This window comes from Elgaria multicarinata, chromosome 10 (assembly GCF_023053635.1).
Source record: "Elgaria multicarinata webbii isolate HBS135686 ecotype San Diego chromosome 10, rElgMul1.1.pri, whole genome shotgun sequence".
NCBI classification, from domain to species: domain Eukaryota; kingdom Metazoa; phylum Chordata; class Lepidosauria; order Squamata; family Anguidae; genus Elgaria; species Elgaria multicarinata.
The window spans coordinates 23295097-23314812 of NC_086180.1; the positions used below are offsets into that span (position 1 = coordinate 23295097).

At 40.9% G+C, this 19716-nt stretch overlaps 1 protein-coding gene across 2 annotated transcripts in view; it reads right to left on the bottom strand.

Annotated features, from left to right (window-relative positions):
* UNC5C (unc-5 netrin receptor C) overlaps positions 1–19716 on the bottom strand; it is a 382711-nt gene that overhangs the window by 61106 nt on the left and 301889 nt on the right. For both annotated transcript variants that reach the window (XM_063136050.1, XM_063136049.1), the window contains exons 5-7: positions 14774–14954; positions 10648–10815; positions 5311–5475 (exon numbers count right to left, since the gene is read on the bottom strand). In XM_063136050.1, the coding sequence (XP_062992120.1) occupies positions 5311–5475; positions 10648–10815; positions 14774–14954 (514 nt within the window). The remainder of the gene's footprint in view (positions 1–5310; positions 5476–10647; positions 10816–14773; positions 14955–19716) is intronic.

The window sequence follows — 19716 nt, forward strand, 5'->3', positions numbered from 1 at the left end:
CTCTCTGAAAGCACGCTGGCTTAATGACTATTCATCCTTTCACGTTAAGGGGAAAATGCTAACTACAGAATGAGAGAGTGTGTGTACTGGCAAGATCATTAGTCTGAATAAATGTGACAGTCGAGTTGCACCAGAAATACCACAGTTAGCGGTAAGCAGAAACTACAGCTTTGGGTGAAAAATACTGTAATTACGAGGGATGTAGGGGGGAGGTGTAAAGAAGCAGAGACGGCTCCACGGGTTGTTTTATCCCTGAAGAAATCAATACCAGTTCAGACTGCTACTTTACACAGGAGTAGGGCTAGGTGAATGAAAGAGCTTATTGATTTGCCTGAGCGATGTTACTGTAGTGAATAATGGACTGGAAGAGAAAGGACTTGTAAATGCAAAGCAATATTTTCCAGGATGTCTATATTTATACAGCTACCTTTCATCAGTTGTGTGTGAGAGAGGAGATTGCTTATTCTTTCACTGATTCATTCAAACTGGCTCGGACTATCATCTTCCATTTGCTGCGATTTCTACTCTACAAGAATGCCCAATTACTTCAACCTAGAGCCCGCTGCATGCAAAAGCATGGCTTTCACCTCTACAACTATGATCTCTTCCCTAAGAACTGGGTATACTTGTTTATCACGAATGGCTCAATTTTATCTTTTGGTTTCTGTTGTTCAGATCCAGGCTTCATATCTGTACAGCTGAAAACACACTGATAAAACAGATCCATTTGGATGTCATTGTCCTTCTCTTTCTCCTCAAGAAACAGCTACATTTGGCAAGTCCCATGATCCCCCCCTCAGTAGGCATTAGATTCTTTGGTAATCATTTGCTGTCTAAATGGACATGTTAACAAATACCAAAAGTCACAAGTGTCTGAGTCCAACTGGAGCCTGGGCAAACTGCGTGGTTTGAATAACGAAGTCAGCAGAGTAATCCAGTTAACAGAATTAGAGAGCAATCCTATGGGCCCTGGGAGAGTGTCCCATGGACCATAGGATTGCTCGGAAAAACCCTTCCAAGGTTGGAGACAGCATTCCAACCTCAGAAGGGGGAGGCAGAGACCTGACCCCCCTCCCCCACCCCATTGCAGCTGGAGTGGAAAGAACCTCATCAGCTGCAGAAAAGTGTCCTTGGAGGAGGAAAACGGGACGAGACCAGAAAGGACAGGATACAATATATCCTAAGCTTCCTCCAGGCACCTTCTTTCTGCTTCCAAAGTGCCCTTGTTAGACAAGCTGCTTCAGCCCAGCAGGGCATAGGAAACTTGGAAGCCTTTGAGTTCAGAGGCTTCTAAGCAGTGAGGGCACATTCAATAAGACTGCATCCTTAGGTCAAAGAAAATTCATAGTCCAGGAGAACGGTAACCACCCCCTCCTCCAAATGAACAACCGGTTCATGATTAAGTATGCAGTACAAGAGTGAGTTTGGATTAGCAAAGTAGCCAAGATGAAAGCCGAGAGCTGGATGAGACAGGTGAAGGAGAAAGACTTGCATGCTACAGCAAGAGGGACTGAGCAGTAGCACCAGCTCTTCCATTGGCTTAGTCAAAAAGTGAGGTTAAACCAGAAAGTTTCATCAAACCATCAGGTACATGTTATCTGGCTGGTTTGGCTATTTATGTTCTTTGCCAGCAAATCTAGAATTCCCAGGTCTGCTCATGTAAATTTTAATTAGGATTGCATTCTTCTATTCTAATTTTCGAACAGAGAATTTTTGCTATTAACAACTGCATGACAACTATCAATGAAACAGGTGCTGCTTCTCACAGTAAGAATATTTTCAGGGACCTTCATATTGAGTCCTAACTTCAGCTCAGCATGGACTAAGATCTAATAATACATGTTGAGAACAGCATGACATGTTACCTTTAATACACAGCATCCAGCTGTAATTGTTACTTTTCATTAACATAGGGGACCCAATCTGGATTAGGACCTTAGTGTGGTGAAGATGAAGCTTTAACTCTTTGCTCCCTGCTGTGATCACAATCCAGATTGGGTCCCCGTACCTGCAATTTGGACGGCAGAGTTGAAACCTTTATTCATGTCAGTGGAGGTTTTTTGTTTGTTTATTTGTTTTGTTTTTACTTATGTGGGAAAAAGAAATGACATGCTCTGAACGGTATTGTATTCTGCGACTGAAAAGATCCTGCAACTTCAGTTTGAAAAACAGGAGTAAAACCAGAAGTAATTGGAAGAGATTTACACAGAGAGAGAGAGAGAGAGAGAGAGAGAAACACTGTGGGCGGGGGGGGGGGGCAGTATAAGAGCCTCATAGCCAAAAATAGTGGCAAATCAATCTTTTCAGCAGGAATGGATCACAAAACTATCTGAAGAGAAACCAGAGTATTGGATCACAGACTTAGGCCTCAGCTAGATGAGGGGGGGTCGGAGGGAGGTGATTTTGTGATTTTTTTTATCGTCGCCCTGGTTCACACATGGCATGCGACATCGCGTCCACCATTTTGGGTTTTTTTGTTAAAGGGGACGGAGCGCACGAGTGCTCGTGTGCAAATTGTAAGTATTTTTTTTTAAAAAAAACTACTTTTCCCTGCTCCCCCCACCCAACCCCCAATGGGCACAGAGTTCCTGAGGAGCTCTGTACCCCGTGCCCGGCTCCTCGCAGTTACTCGCGAAAAGCCGGGACAAGCTGTGACGCTGGGCCACATATTCCGTGGTCTCGGGATCAGCCTGAGACCGCGGAAAAAGTGGGCTATAACTGTAGAGCGATATCCCTCTCTGCTCCCAGGATAACCTGTGTGTCATGTGTATACACAGGGACGATCCTGGGGCGAACACCGGGATATCACCCTATCTAGCTATGGCCTAAGATTATATGTTCTACATTATATGCACCCCACAAGTATAAAGACACTGCTAAGAAAGTCAACATAAAGCTATATTTTTTCATCACTATTTCTTTGATGCAGGAGTGTTTTATATCTATATCTATATTAGAAAAGCATTCATATTAGCATCACCCACTCTCCTAGATATGGCAAAGGCTTTAAACTCAGCTGTCATTATTACAAATAGAAAACATCATAGTCCACAGTCTACATAATAATGGCAGACCTACAGGGCTCGTTTTTAGTTTTTATTTTAGTAGCACAATAATTCCCCTCTCCAAATTTTTGCTTAAATGGCTTTAAATGGCTTCTTCATTCATACAAGGGTGACATGCCTGTCTAAATATAATCTGGTAAAATAAAATATAATCTCATTGTTATGGAGGAGATATTTTTTCCTGCTAATTTATGATAATGGCTCATTCACGCTAGTGAAATTATGGTTGAATGAGCTACTTTACCTCCAAGACATACTGTCAAACAGTTAACTTTGGAATATTCTTTTTCCTCCACCCAGTATTACCACAGTTTGGCTCGTTGTTTCTAAAGTCCCTCCCACACTCCCTCATGACAATACAGTCTGCAGACTACTTTACAAGATGGCTTCCAACAACAGAAGAACATCTTGAGATGAGTATTGTTATGTGGCATAAATTTTGGGTATCTTTGGGGTAACTTGAATCAAAAAGGTAGGGAAGGGGGAAACATATCATTTCAAAATTATCAGACTTTGCAGTGCTTCAATAGCCTTCACAATCTGTTTGACTTATAGACTATTGTAAGACAGAAAAAACATTATGTGTTTACTCATGGGCAATTATCATTCTATCGCACTATCCTCAAGTTTCTGGGCTAAACAGCATGATCAAACAGCTCACCGTGGCTAAGCCATGGTGGGCTGTGGTGTGGGCATGTGGCCATTTTGAATATTCAAGCTGCAACTGCAGGTTATCATGTCATCAAAATCCAGTGAGGGTAGGTTACTGACATGGTTAACAAACCACCCACAACCCTAAAACAGTCCATAGGTTCATAATATTTGAATATCCAGAAGCCGGGTGGTATGCGTTGGCATGTGCCGCAAGCTGGTCTCTGAAAATGACAAACTGGGCGACTATTGGGGGCCATGCAAAAAATGGCACCTGTAGGTGGTGGGCTGCCATTTTGTATGAACCAGGTCTATGAATATCATCCGAAGGATTTTTACTTAGAAGCAAATGCCATAGTGTTCATAGTGGTTTACTCTGTAGTAGGTATGTTTAGAATTGCAGCCTAACAGTGCAATCCTATACCTATTTGCTTGGAAAGAATTCTCATGTAGTTCAGTGTATCTTACTCCCAGGAAAGTGGGTACAGGACTGATTTTTCAGCAGACAAATAAGTATGAGCAGGAACCCGAATTTAGTACCATAATCACAACCTTTCCTAAAAACAAAACAAAATAAACAAACACACCACCATTTGAAGGACCTGTTCCATCACATAGAGATATACTTCTAAGCAGAAAACTAGACCTTATACAGTGAGACTTGGTACCTCTCTAGTGGGATGCTTGATGAATTTGCAAATTCCAGTATGAACGGGTCTGCACCTTCTAGACTAATGTACAGATTAGACCATAGTTTTGTCCAGATTTCACACTTCTATGAATTTTGCAAAGTAGCTCTTATCTTGAAAAAAATGTACCACAAGGTGTATGCAAAAACAGGCTGCAATCCTGTACCCACTTACCTGGGAAGAAGCCCTACTGAAATCAATGGGACTTACTTCTTAGCAGACATGAACAGGATTGCAGTTAGAAATGCATCTTTTGTGAAAAAATATGTTCAAAAATGCATATCTAAATACAAATTTTCATGCAGATATTAAATAATACAAATTTGTAGATTAATGTGGAAATGGGATGGAATGGATTTACAAAGGAAGACATGGAAAACTGACACAGACTGGAAATGGATTGATCTGCCCATCCCTGCCCCAAGGTCAACCCATGCCTAAAGGCACGTCCAGGCAGAGATTCTTTTTCAGTTTCCAATTGCAGAAAACCCACAGGAACTGTTCAGTTCTTACGCTTCTCCCCTTCTAGTCCAAATCCAAGATGAAGGGCTTGCTGTGCAAAACCCATGCAATTTTGTATGTGTTTTGAAGGGAACATTGCCTTGAATACCCAGGAAGTTGCAGTCTAAACATGCCCCAAATGGTTTAGCAGAGCACAGAACAGGACTTGTTTCTGCCAAGTTGTGCCAAATCTTTTAAACGTAGGGTTGTTGTTTTTCCTGCTCTGCTGTAAAAGTGTGGAATTCCCTTTGGTTGTGTTCCAGTACATGCTTATAAGAGACCGTTTTTTATTGCTTGAGAATGCTCAAGCTTTAATCTGTCTTTCAGTGGCTATTCCTCTTCCAACCCCATCACCCCCAAAAAGCACAATGTCAATGTAGCAGCATTAATGTACTTCCACTTACTCTGCATACACAGCCCATCTGTGCAGTTCTTGGACTGCAAGACAAGACCCTCACAGTCTTTGCCGCCGTTCTTTGGTGCTGGTGCCGTGCACTCCCTCCTGCGCCAGTGGGTACACTCTGTCCCACATGTAGACCATTTACTCCATGCTGTCCACCTCCCATCCACTGTCATAAGAAAATGTAAAAACAAAATGATAAAGGGGCAGGGAGGAAGGCGGAAGAGAGAGGTGCAATTCAAGATAAAAGGTCTTTAAAAATAAATGTGAGTTTCCTATGCATGAAAGGGGGCAGAACATTTGAGAAATCCAGTATTCTGTTTGTTCAAAAATACAGACTATGTAGAGGCAACTAACTCTAATTCAGCCAAAAAAAAAAAGATTCCCAATCCTAAACTAAAGGCCTCCTTTTCAGTTTTTGTCTGTTGGGAACATAAGAAGTGTCATGCTGGATCAGACCAAGGGTCCATCTAGTCCAGCACTCTGCTCACACAGTGGCCAACCAGCCATCGGCCAGGGATGAACTAGCAGCACATGGTGCAACAGCACCCTCCCACCCATGCTCCCCAGCAGCTGGTGCACACAGGCTTATTGCCTCAAATACTGGAGATCGCACACAACCATCAGGGCTAGTAGCCATTGATAGCCTTTGCCTCCATGAACTTATCCAACCCCCTTTTAAAGCCATCCAGATTGGTAGCCATCACCACATCCTGCAGTAGTGAGTTCTATAACTTCCTGATCATTTGCCTGGTCTGTTTAAGGAACAGCGTAGATTGTTAGAGTGCAATGCTGCAATGAAGACTTAGGAGGAATTTTTAACACTGCTGTCCCCAGATGACATGATTCAGATTCCACAGGGAGCAGCAGTTTATGTGCAGATGGAATCCTTTCTAAAAGACTGCTAACACCTCAATCCAGGGACTCCCTAGGTCTCTGATTCTGATACTGCTGCAGTCACTGGGAAAAGGATCAGGGGAAGGTTGTGCCCATTCCTTAAAATGTTTTTCTACATTAAAATAAAAGGGATGCAGCCTTGTAGAAAACTGCAGGACCAACACCTTTATTAGAGTTTGTGCCACTAGTTTAACAGATTAAATTTAATAATCCAAACATTATACACCATAACGATTAATTAAGTCACCATCCAAACACAAGTTTTTGCCGAGCGGCTTTGGTGAACATGAGCACCAATGTAGAAGCAACACCTTTCATGTTTGCTTCTGTGAGTTAGGGAAATGGTCTGTATATGGGGAATAGAAAAGACCAACTGATGGTGTAGAGTTCACAGACCTAGAGACACAGTTCCAAAGACCTTCCCAAACCTGCTCACTCTGCTGACAGGGTGGATCAAGTCTATTGCCATCTAATATTGCCTCCATTCTTCATCAGCAGCATGTCCATGGTACCATCCAGTTCCCATGTTCCCCTATGCCTAATCTTAAAAGCATTTAGTGACCTGCTTCCTCCACAGGCTACCCTTGGCAGAACAAAGAAAAATGGAACCCAGGAGAGCCATGTCAATGAACACTTCACAAACAGGCACGGGATGGGGCAGGCAGTGAATTCTCTGGCTGTGATGTAATACGATCAGCACAGAGGCAGTATGGAAGGGAAGGTGAAGACTATACTGGACTATACTAGAGCTGTATCAAATCCTGCCCCCTATTTTTCAGAACTTTTTCTCTCCCTGCATAACAGGCATTATTTTTCCTGCCTCTTTCACAGGGAGGGGGAGAATTTCAGAGAATTTTCTTCTTGGAGAGGCATACGTGGTTTCCACATACCATTTTAAGTGCAACTGCTTGTTGAGGGGACTTCTTTATATAAACACCTCAGGAATTTGGAGGAGCCCAGCAGTTCTTCCTGAATGCCTATTGGAGACAATGTGACCTTTCCATCTCCAATAGGCATTCAGGAAAAACTCTTGCAAGTGCTGGGTGGGTGGGATATAAGATCCCTCAACAATTGCCTACAGTTAAAAAGGTATGTGGAAACCCTGTCCTCTTCCCCAAGGAGAAAACTCTCTGAAATTCTCATCTCTCCCAGCCACTTTTACCAAAGTTGTTGTTTTAACCCCACTCACCCCACAAAATGGCAAAAATGGAAGAACTGAAATTTTCAGCCCAGCACTATTCTGCACCTTGGTCTTCACAGGTGAAGTGAACACTAGAGTTTTCAGCTAAGTTCTCCTAAACCACGCCCAGAGAAGAGCTTTGCCAGCTTGAAAACCTCATTTTCAAAGGAGAGGTGAATTGTACAAATCCTGATTTCTTCTTCTGAAACCTGAGCAATTCCCTTTCTACCAACTCTCCCTGTCCCTCCCATCAGCTGCTTTGCCTGCCAAATACCCCACTTCTCTTAATGTACTTAGCCAGTGCAAGTAGAACCATAAACCACAGTGACACATGGAGAGAGAGGAATCCTGTCACTTCCTGCCTCCCACCCAAGAGCAATGCATAACAGTACTAAAAAAAGAAGTCATGGTGGTAAATGCATTGACCTGGGATGCATCGGGGTGCCTTTATTAGTGTGGTCATAGGTATGGGGAGATATGATACTGGGAAGTTAACAGGCTAGCTGAGCAGAGTGATTAGACACCTTACACCTGTTGCCTCTTCTCATTCTTTCCCAAATTGGTTGGTAGTTGACTGTCTGAACAACATGCCTTCAGGTCTGGTAGTCCTGTTATTGAATGCCACATCAGTCCAAAATAAAATCTCACTTCTCCATGAAGTAATCATGGATTTAATCATGGATGAAGGAGAATTTACGTTGGACTGATTTAATATTGGAGAGGGCTGATCTGGAATGTGTTATGAAGACATGGGTAGGGAAGCTGGAAGGAGTTAGCTGTGCCCTACTTGGTTCAGCACCAACGTAGACTGTGGAGCATGGGCGTTTCTGCGGTCTATAGAAATTCTATATTCCTGTCTAGGCTGTTCATTCATGTGCTAATCTTGAGTGTTTGTAACTTCTGTTGGGCACTCAGGACAGATTAGGGATTCTGCTAGTTTTTTTACCCATTCTACTGTCCATCTTTCTACCTGCCTGAGCTGACAGAGACAGTCTTAGATTTTATGTTAAGGATTCTAGAGATAATTATGCCAGGGAACTCAATTTTCATACCAAGGCTGCTGTATCTCGGGCAGCTCAGGATGTTATAGCAGCAACAGGTCATTGAGTCAACACATGTAACAAGACATACTCTTGACTTGCTCAATCTGTGGGATATTAAGAATGGCTTGGGTAGTTGACACAATGATGCCAAGTACCCTCTGCCTCTAACCAGAGTCATTGCAGCTCCTTGGAAATACCTAAGCTGAGGAAAAGATGGGAGATGTTATGAATGCAGGCAGAGAAAGACTTGTGCAGAGTCCAACTGACCACAGTTAGAACTCACTAGCAAGCCCATTCTGTAGTGATGTTGGTGACAAAGGAAGAATTCTTTTCTACCACTATTGCATGTTCTCAGTGTTGCCCAGTAGAACGTTTCTGGATGATTAGATGCCATTACATTCTGGCCCAGAGAGAGTGGATTATGCCAAGTTATGAAACACCTCAAAGAGGAAGTCTCTCACATGTGGATTCCACATTTATTGCAGTTCCATTAGTGGGGGCATCCAGAGCACGGTCTGGTTCAATTTTATTCAATACAATTCAGCTGAGGATGTTGGAAATGGTCTTGGTCAAGTTCAGCTGATCCTTGCCCATCCTTGCTTATTGTATCTAATAGGGGGAGATGTCTGGCTAGTTCAAGAAGATTAAAAATTAGAAAGGTGCAATTTCAACGTCTTTTGTTCCCTTATTTAAAGCAATAATTAGATCTCTCCTGAAGAAACCTGGATTCAAAAGATATAAACAACTACAGGCCAGTGACAAACAGCCCTTATTCATCATTGATGGTATTAAAATCTGCTCATAGGGTGGCCAAGGCAGATTCTATTCCAAAACCAGATCTGAAACCCAATTGATATCGATCTAAAAACTCAGTTTCATCCAAGAAAGCTTGGAGCTTCCCTACCTTGCCCAGGAAGGGGATGTTTGTGAGTAGGGGATTTAAAATCTGTCCTCATGTCATGGTCAAGTCACTTTCTATTGAGGTTTAGCCTTTTGGTTGACTGAGCTGAGGGAAAAAAGGAATATGACTTGAATGTAGGTAGAGGAAGACTTGTGTAGAGTCCAATTGAACATAGAACTCACTATGGATTGGTTGTCTGCACTGGGGGTATTGTATTCCAGTGATTCCTTCTTAGACGGTCATTGTATTACACCTGTGTTTTGTCATCTGTATTTGCTCTAGGCCATTTCTGGGCCCAATTCACAATGCTGATATTAACCTGGTCTGGGGCTAGGTTGCTTGAATGATTGTCTGCCTGCCTGGACTCTAAGAAAATCTTCAGAGACCTTTCCCCAGATGTTACACCAAATGAGTTAAGGCGGGTGGTCACAAGGGAAAGGGTCTTTTCAGTGGTGGCATCTCAGTTGTGAGATGTCCTCTCCAAAGAGGCCCACCTGGCATCTAAATTGTGTTTTTTTCAACACCTGGCACCTACATTCTGTTAGACTTTTCTCCTTCCATCTCCCCAGATGTCTCTACTGCTCAAAACACCACTGGTCAGGTAAGCAAAAGGAAGGGGGCAGGGTATTTTTTGGCTGTCAGGGTCAACGTTTTGGAGATAAGGGGCCATGGATGGGCTCAAAAATGTATACAAGGTCTTGCTGGTTTTTTTCTTAGATCATTTCCAAATCAATCCAAGGGAGCAAGGGAGAGCTTGTCAATCTCCTGTGAGCAGGCTAGCAGCCAAAGCCTTCGACCAAGGTGGTTAAGGCATTTTAAAATGTATCTATAAAAGAAACATTTTTTTCTTGTGAACGCTCTTGTTTTTCCTGACGGTTTAAATAGAAAAGCCATCATCTAAGCACTTCAAATAATGTTTTTCAGCTTTACTGAACAAAGCGTGTTTTTGCCCATTAACTGAGCTTACTAACATGTTTTGGCTCAGAACCATTTTATATACTTTAATTCCAGTTTATTTCCAGAGATTTCAACAGATCTAGGGTTTAAGTCTTGAAGATTTTGAGCTTTAAGATGTTACATAAATTGTCAGAATTATAAAGGATTGAGAAGATGGGCAAACTTTCTTCAATAATACGAATTAACCTACTGCTGTTTGCACACCATCCTGTGTATTTATATAACACCATAGGGCATTTACTTGCCAAACAAAAAGCAATAAAACAAGTAATCCCTAAAAAAGAATAGAATAAACCTTAATGCTAGAAGAACAAGAAGGCAACAAAATATATGCAAATAGTTCATCATAGTGATATAACATACCTGGACACAATGTAGTACAAGCTATTTTCTGTAAACTCTGGCCTTCACAGAAGGCACCCCCATTGAGTGGAGTAGGATTGGTGCAAGTCCTTGTACGCTTCTGAAAGCCTTTTCCGCAACGGCTGTTGCACACTGACCACTCAGTCCAGGTTGACCATCCTCCATTAACTGAGAAGTGAAGGAGATACAGATGGTTTAGAAGCAAAGTAGAAAATTCATTGAGCACTGAGACTTTAAAGGCATCCCAACGCTTTCACTGGTTCTTGCATTGTGTTGGATAATCTATTACACTATCCTGCTGGCCTATTCAGTAAGCCAATTTCACATGTCCAAACATTTAGATTGCTGAAGCTTAATCACTACAGTTATCTCTACACATAGACTAGTACTTCAACTAGGGTCTTCCCTCCTTCATGCCATGCAATTTCCCTCTTGGTTTTCTACACACTGCCAAACTCCACAGTTAAGTGCACTACAATTAGGGTGGCTAACATCAGATTCTCTCAACGGAGTGTTTACTTTCTTCTCATCCTATATATACAACACTGGCAGATAATTTATAAATTCTCATGAAATAGATAAAAAGTACAATATATCCCCCAGTAGATATGCTGACCATAATTACAAAGCTTTTTATGTTAGTAAGCCTTTATTCAGAAATTTGTACTTGTTACATTTATTTTTTTTCTCATTCCTTCTCCTTCTCACTCTCATCTACTTTAAAGAGAGGGGTTTTGGCATGACACCAAAAGGCAACCTTGTCCAAACTTCTCTGGAGTGTCAAGCATCCTTCTAAGACATAAACAGACTTCCTGACTGTTCACAGACTTCAGATTGTTCAGACTGGTGGTTCAGTTACTAAGAGCAAGTCTCTCTCTCGTACTCATTATGTGACAAAAACCTTCTGAGAATTCTGAAGGTTGCCCTACCTCTAGGCAAAGTTGGAATTGAATATAAGCACATACATAGGAAAGGAGCTGCTGGCTCCCTTTCTTCAAGTGTTATTTATCTCTCCCTACTGTGTACAGTTCTGGTCACCCCACCTAAAAAAAAGATATTATAGAGCTGGAAAGAGTGCAGAAAAGGGCAACTAAAATGATCAAGGGGCTGAAGCATCTCCCCTATGAGGGAAGGTTACAACAGCTAGGGTTGTTTAGCTTAGAAAAAGGAAGGTAAGGGGAGATGTGAAAAAGATGTACAAAATTATGTGTGGTGCGGAGAATGTGGATAGGGAGACATTTTTCTCCCTCTTCCATAATACTAGAATCCAGGGTCATCCAATAAAGTTGATTGGTGAGAGATTCAGGACAGATAAAAGGAAGTACTTCTTCAGAGTGCAAAGTTAAATTATGGAATTCACTACCACAGGATGTATTGATGGCCACCAATTTGGATGGCTTTAAAAGAGGATTGGATAAATTCCTGGAGGAGAAGACTATCAATGACTACTAGTCCTCCGCTACCTCCAGTATCAGAGGCAGTAAGCCTACAGGCATCAGTTGCTGAGGAACATGGACGGAAGGGTGCTGTTGCCCTGTGTCTTGTTTGTGGGTTCCTGATCAACAGCTGGTCAGCCACTGTGTGAACAGAGTGCTGGACTAGATGGACCTTTGGTCTGATTGAGCTTGGCTCTTATGTTCTTACCTCTTTCCTTAGCAGCTAATATTTTGTCCTGCTCCCAACTCGAAGGGACCTTCAGGTTTCTTAACAGGTAGAATGTCAGGGTGCTTTCATATGGGTTTCAATTAAAAGAAAACCTAACAATATTCTATTCTCTTCATGCACTGATCCAAAGTTCACTACCACACCTGAACAAGATTTTTTTTTTATTGAAACACACTTGGCAGAATAAATTATAATTTAGGGCTCCTTAAAGATTTGCTCTCCTCCTTCTGCATCATTGCCTTCTCTCCTTTTCTTCTTTGAAGCATTTCATAGGCCTAGGCTGGACTGAATGTCTCAGTTTTCCTTAATTCACTATCTTTGGCACAGTAGCACAAGCACACGTATAAATGGTGTTAGGGAGCTTGATCTGGTTTCCAACTCACACTCCCCATTCCTAACATTATTTCAGCAATGAAGTTCCACCCATTGAGTCAAGCTCTTTGTGTTTGAAAAGGATAGTTATACTGCGTGTGTGTGCTGAAATTTGTTTATGCTCATGAATGCTTTGTACTTTCCATCTAAACTGCATAGTGCTACTCTGTTGTGCTTCCTTTGTATCACAAACATGGCTAAGAATCTGTATTCAACCCATTTCCTACAGAAAGTAGAATTAAAATCCCTCATTGTGACTTCAATAAGGCAACTGCTGCCCTAGCTGTGAATCAGAGGTTCAAGCATGATCTGTTTTGTAATTAAACATTTTAATAAAACCTATAAGGATCAGCTACCATATTATTAGAGCAAGTTCTTATCCTCAGAATACTTTTCTTACTTCTATAGACAATAAAAGACAGTTTACACATTGTTCCAGCAACATGCAACCCAACCAGGAAACGTTACTGTACAGGAGACATAATACATAGAGACGAATAGTAGCTGGATTCCTTGGATTCCTTGAATTCCATGTTAGTGTTAGCCATTGACAGAAATATGTAATGCTGGAGTAGAGACACTTTATGATTTAGAGGGTCCATGTACTTCTGTTAAATAGCTTTCATACAAACTGGCTCTAATATCATGATGAATCAGTTGCATTCTTTCATCGGTATACTAGGGCCTAATCTACACCATGCAGAATATTGCACTATGAAAGTTGTATGAAAGCAGTATATGGTATGTGTCAGTGGGCCCCAACAATTGTCAGTGTACTTCAATACCACTATAAAGCAGTAGTGTGGCTCCTGCCTTTTATATACTGCTTTCCTACCACTTTCATAGTGTAATATCCTGCTTGGTGTAGATAAGGCCTAGGTTGAAAAACTGGAGTGTGAGCTGGCTCTCAAGTGCTAGCCCAAAGGTATGTGTTGAAAGAATGATAGCTGGGACTTCCCAGTTGCACAATCACTTTGGAGGGGTGTCTGTATGTGTGTGTGTGTGTGTGTGAGACAGAGAGAGGGGTGAGGAACCTTGTTATTTACATTCTTCCACATAGTGCTGCACCAAGAAAACTAATTTCTGGCCAGGCTGTAGACCATTTTGATTAATTTGATCTTTTAATTGATATAGCCCATCAATTAAAATCTCCATTCTTTGGATTCCTTCTGCAGTCAGGCAGTTGGCTACTGGAGAGATAGCCCTTTCAATGGTGGCACCCAGATTGTGGAACTCTCCCTAGGCAATTTGCATGGAGCCTTCCTTACTGTTTGTAGGCAAAGTCTGTCTTGTTCGCTCAGCATTTTAATGGCATTTTACTTCCTTCCATAACAGCTACTCCTCTTTGAACTGGATAATTGTTTTAATGGCTCACTGTTTTTATTGTTATCATTGTTTAATCTGCTCAGGACCAGCATCCAGGGTAGGCATACTTGGGCATCTGCTGAGACCCTCACTCAGTAGGGACCCACTGAGAAGAGCCTCCTGGACTTGTTCTTCCTCTTCACCATTGTAACTTGCTTTTTCACCTGCCTCATGCTCTGGCCCAGTCAATAGTGATGGTGAGATGCCACTACCTACTTGATGCCACTACCTACTTGATCCCTAGTTCTCTGCCTGTTAATGGCGAGAAAGAGGATAAAGAGCAATAGTAGTCAGTGAAAATGGTAATAGAAGATAGACTTACTGAAAGAGAGGGGCATTTGAGGGTGTCTTGCCTCAAAAATCTGGAGCCAGTACTGAATCTGATGACTGTTATTCACATTTTCATGTGTTGTTTTATTATTTTAATGCCATTGCTTTTTTTTTAGCTTCCTTGAGGCATTTGCAAAAAGGTGGGCTATAAATCCCTAAAGAAATGAACGCACACACATATACAGAAATACAGCTTTGCCCTTCTTTGCTTAAGAATGTCTATGTGAAAGACATGCATTTTAATTGACAGCTGAATGACTAGACGCATATTCTGTTTTTAGCATTGTAAACCCAGAGAGAAATGGCAGGCTGGATAGTAGAGCTCTATATACTATATTTAGTAGACATGTCAGGCTGCAGTTTCATCAGCATGAGGCAGAACCAGCTCCCTTACCATAGACAATGACAGCAGCCGTTGTACTCTTCCTCTTTGCCACAATGTTTTTGGCAACACAAGTGTAATTGGCTGTGTCGGAGAGACGTGCCTGCTTTATGATCAGGTTGTGGTCAATCGTGATGTAAAAATTACGGTCTTCAACAGGATCAATCACCTCTTCATTTTTCAGCCACTCAACCTGTAAACATGGACAGAGAAGTCAGTTGCCTTCACAGAAATAACAGAGGCAATTTATATAGATAGATAGATAGATAGATAGATAGATAGATAGATAGATAGATAGATAGATAGAAAGAATCAGAGCAGTGATGGAGGAAAATTTGGTTTGGTCCATATTCTAAATGAACCAACCTTGTGTACTTCCTGGACTAATATGCACATTGGAACACAGTTATCATTTGGACTGCACAGTTTTTAAATTATGCAATGTAGTTCTTGGCTTGAGGATTGCATACAAAAATTAGAATCCTGGGCACAAAAATGCATATATTAGGGAAGGTTGCATATAAAATGTGTATGTTAGAGAAAGTTGTTCACAAAAATAGATGTGCATTTTCATATTTTTTAAACACATATCCACACACACACACACACTGGACCAGGAATTGGACACAACGGACTTATGACTGAATACATACAAAACTCACATGGACCAGATATAGACTGATTCATCCATCCCTATCTCAGAGTACTCAAAAAGGGAACGGTAGGAATACATTCTTGACAAGTATCAGTGGCAAGACACCAAGGGGCATGACTAAGATTGATATCATTCATGTTGCAGTGCCGACCCTAATAAGCCAAACCTATTGAGTAATAAACCATTTCTAAATGAACCATTTATTTATTTAGTGAATTTCTGTTCCACTCTTCAGAAATAGTCTCAGAGAGGCTAACAACCAGCAATTACAAATATAAATAAAAGTAGAGAAAGTTTCGACATCTTTGCCCTCCAGTCTTGAAAACCTGAGCAACTGCTTCAGGCCTTTGACGAGTCTGTGTGTGTGTCCTGAATGTTTGATCTCTTGATGTTGCCTGGGGCACCTGTTTCAAACAAGATGGCGCCCACCCACCCTTAGCCTCCAGATCTTATTTCTTTTTTTGTGTGGGATTGAATGGGGTGCTGTGGCCCCCACTGATTCTCTTCCGCTTTGTCAATTCTGTTGTGCAAACAGCCCCCACCACTTGTGCAACATTAGAAGTTAAACATTAGAACATTAGAAGCCCTAAATGGTTTGGGTCCAGGTTACCTGCGGGATCGCCTTCTCCCATATAGTCCGCCCCGCACACTCAGGTCCTCTGGGGTGAACTTACTTCAGTCAGCTAAAACTAGGCTGACATCAGTTTCCCAGAGGACCTTTTCTTCTGTCGCCCCCAGATTGTGGAATGGCCTGTCGGAGGAGATTCGTAAAATTAACTCTATGTGTGATTTTAAGGCAGCTTTAAAGACTAGCCTTTTCCGGCAGGCCTATCCAGATCAATGTTAAATCATGAATTTTTAAAATGTATTGATTCCTGTTCTAATGTTGTTCCCCGCCTCGATCCAAAGGGAGAGGTTGGTAAGAAATAAATTATTATTATTATTATTATTATTATTATTATTATTATTATTATTATTATTGTTATTATTATTAGTTCCGGGGCATCCTGAAACGAGTGGAAATGCTCATTTCTGGATGGAGACAGGTCAGTGAAGCTTGCATAAGGGAGCTTTGGTGACCTGCCTCCTTCCAGAAATGAGCATTTCCATTGCTTTGGGGCTTCCCCTAGGAAACACTATATCACCGTTGCATAAGTGGTGAGTTCCACTTACACAACAGAATTTGTGGAAGGGAATCAGTAGGGCAGAAAGGAATTGGTGGGGGTGTAAACACCCCCATTGGATTCTGCCCTTTGTCTTTCTCCTCTCCCAGCTTCCCTTCATTGTTCTGTTTGGAATTTCAGTTTCCTTAGCCCGATTGCATTTAAAGTACAAGATCTTTTCCTTTCTTGTTCCCTGAAGCTATTTGCCCTCGCTGAAATCTAATACACATATACCCCATACCATATTCTAACTAAACCAAAGTACATAGAACTGAACTAATGACATATTCTTCCTCTGGCTACTAATTACTCCGGCCTCATCTACACCAAGCAGGATATAGCAGTATGAAAGTGGTATATGGTATGTGTCAATGGGCCCCAACAGTTGTCAGTGCACTTCAATACCGCTATAAAGCAGTAGTGTGGCTCTTGCCTTTTATATACTGCTTTCATAGTGCAATATCCTGCTTGGATGAGGCCTCCATCTCCCTCTTCTTCTTTTTCTCTGTGTCTATTTCATTTATGATTTGTATATGTTTACACGATGTATATACCACTCACTGAACAGTGAGTGATAAAAGGGGAGGGGGTGAGAAAGGAAAAACCAAAATTCAGAATTAAAATTGTGCCAATTAGTTATTTATTTTTAGAATGTAAGCTATTTGGGGCTGGGACCTGTATACCTGCAAGGTGCCATGTACATAGAAGGTGCTATATAAATAAAGTAAATGAATAATAAATAATGTAAATGATATACTGTGACTCCCTGATGAGTGTGCGCACGACCTTTACAAATGTGTTTTTACAGAGAAATATTTGCTTCATTCATACGTTACATTTGTTGGTATATTCAGAAAACATTTCACAGGTGAAAGTATGTGTTTATAGAGTCTTCTATATGTGTTATATGTATTATCCACAGTCACATTTATGGGAAATTTACAGTTCTATATTTTATGCAACTACTCTTTTTAATGTTTTTAGAAACAAATTGAGGGAAACAGTTTAGTATCTAAATATGTGCTCTCTAGCTATACAATATCCCATTCATATCTACTCTAAAGAAGCACCCCATTCTCCCAGAGCTGCCTGAGGTAAGCTAGCTTAACATAACTTGGCTGAACATTCAGTGGCTTATTTGCTTTTGAACATGCTTTAGAGGCCCAGGGTAGATCAAAGCAGTAACTTCATGTCACTGGATCATTGGAATTTATGTCCGACACTTTAATCAAATGAAGAAAAAACAAAAATATCATTTGCCCCTGGCCAACCCAATGGAATACAGAGAGTTCTCACTAATAAGAAAGACCTGGTTTGTCCTAACAAAGATCCCCTCTACTTAAACCATTTGAACATCTGCCCAAAGTGCCTGAAAGTCAACAAAATTTGCACCACCTTATTTTTGTCACAGGAGTGACTAGGATCAGTCGTTCATCCAGGCAGTGGGCTTCTCCCATTTTGGGTAACAAATCTCAATTCATTTCACAAGTAATTTTCCTAAGTAAAACCAGTCACATCTCACAGAAACAGTGATTTTCTGTCTTGGAGAATGTGCACATTTCAATTGGCTGTTACATTGTATAATCTAAAATGGTATTATTATTATTTTCAAATGTGCAAGGCTCTATAATTAGATAGGCCTGATACACCTATGCATGTGGATCACTTGCTATTTCATCACTGGGTGTTTTGCAACTGTGTGTGTGAATTGCCTCAACTAGAAACTATTGGGCTTGAGATGGTGCAAGGTTATCTAGAGATGTAAAATTTCTGGAAATTTTGAAGCCATGGGGAAAAAAAACGTGTGTGTCTCTGACGGACTTTTTGATATGTGCAGTCATTGATCGATAGATATGCATGCATGAACCAACCCTTTCCTTAATTCTCAAGTTAAGGTGATCAATAACATGTAAGACACAGTGTACACTTTGTCTAAGAATGCTTCTACGTGGAAGTATTTTTGGGTGCCACTATATACTCTCCCTTTTGGGATGGTAGGCAGTGCATGTGCTGAACATTCTGCATGGTGGAAGCGACAGACAAATGGGTATGGTGTTATTCCTTCTTCCACTGTTACACACACATTTTCCCCACCACTTTCCATGTGACCTGTCAAGCTTATGCACACTTTCTTGGGAGCATCTTGCTCAACTTAGCAAAATTAATCCTGATTGGTTAAATAGGGATGATACTTGGCTTATTTCACAGATTTGATATAACAAAAAATTAAAAGAACTGTGCAATATTTTGTATACTTCAGCTGCAGAAACACTGCTACTAAAATCACAGTGCCTCTGAACATGAACACTGTCCTCCACAGAAGATCGGCATTGACACAAAATATAGAGAAGTAGATTCTGAAACACGAAGTCTAAACAAAACACATTAATACAGACAACATACTAGAAATTGATCACGAGGAAGGATTTAGTCAAGACTGCTGCCCAGATCAAATGATGGACTTAAAATAAGTATAATTTAATGTAGTAACAAACATTCCATTTCCCCCAAGCAATTTGAACATCTGCCCAGGGAGACAGGACAGTGCAATGACCAATAAAATTTAATGCTAACATCAAGAGGTGGAACTTTAATAGTTTCCTGACTTTACGTTGTCTAGAGTTCAAGAAATGGGAAAAGTAAAAAAAACCTACAAGTTATAAAGCTATAGGAACACACACAAGAGGTAAGTAGAAAACCTACTTAACTTAAGAGGCACCTGTATAAAACCATAACACAAAAATAACCTGGGGTTAGGACACAAGGCACAGTGTTATGTAAAAGAAGACAATTAAAATAATCTCTCTAATGTATCTTGTTCACCTATAAGATATAGGAGAGAAAACCAAACTTCTGATATACTATAGAGCACTTGGTCTATCCTTCTTTTCTTAAAATAAAAGCCTCGCTATATCTTCCTTTTTCAGAGTTCTGTTAATAATTTCTTCCCAAATACTGCATACACTTTCAGAGAATGAAAATTCAAGCAATTTGCCAACGTTTTATGTGTATAATTTATCATAACAGACAGGATATTGCATTTTAAGCTCCTTGGGGCTTTGACCAAAACCACTGGATCTACTTGCAGGCTCTTTTAAAAATGAGTCGGTTATAATGTCACTGGTAATAGTACTAAA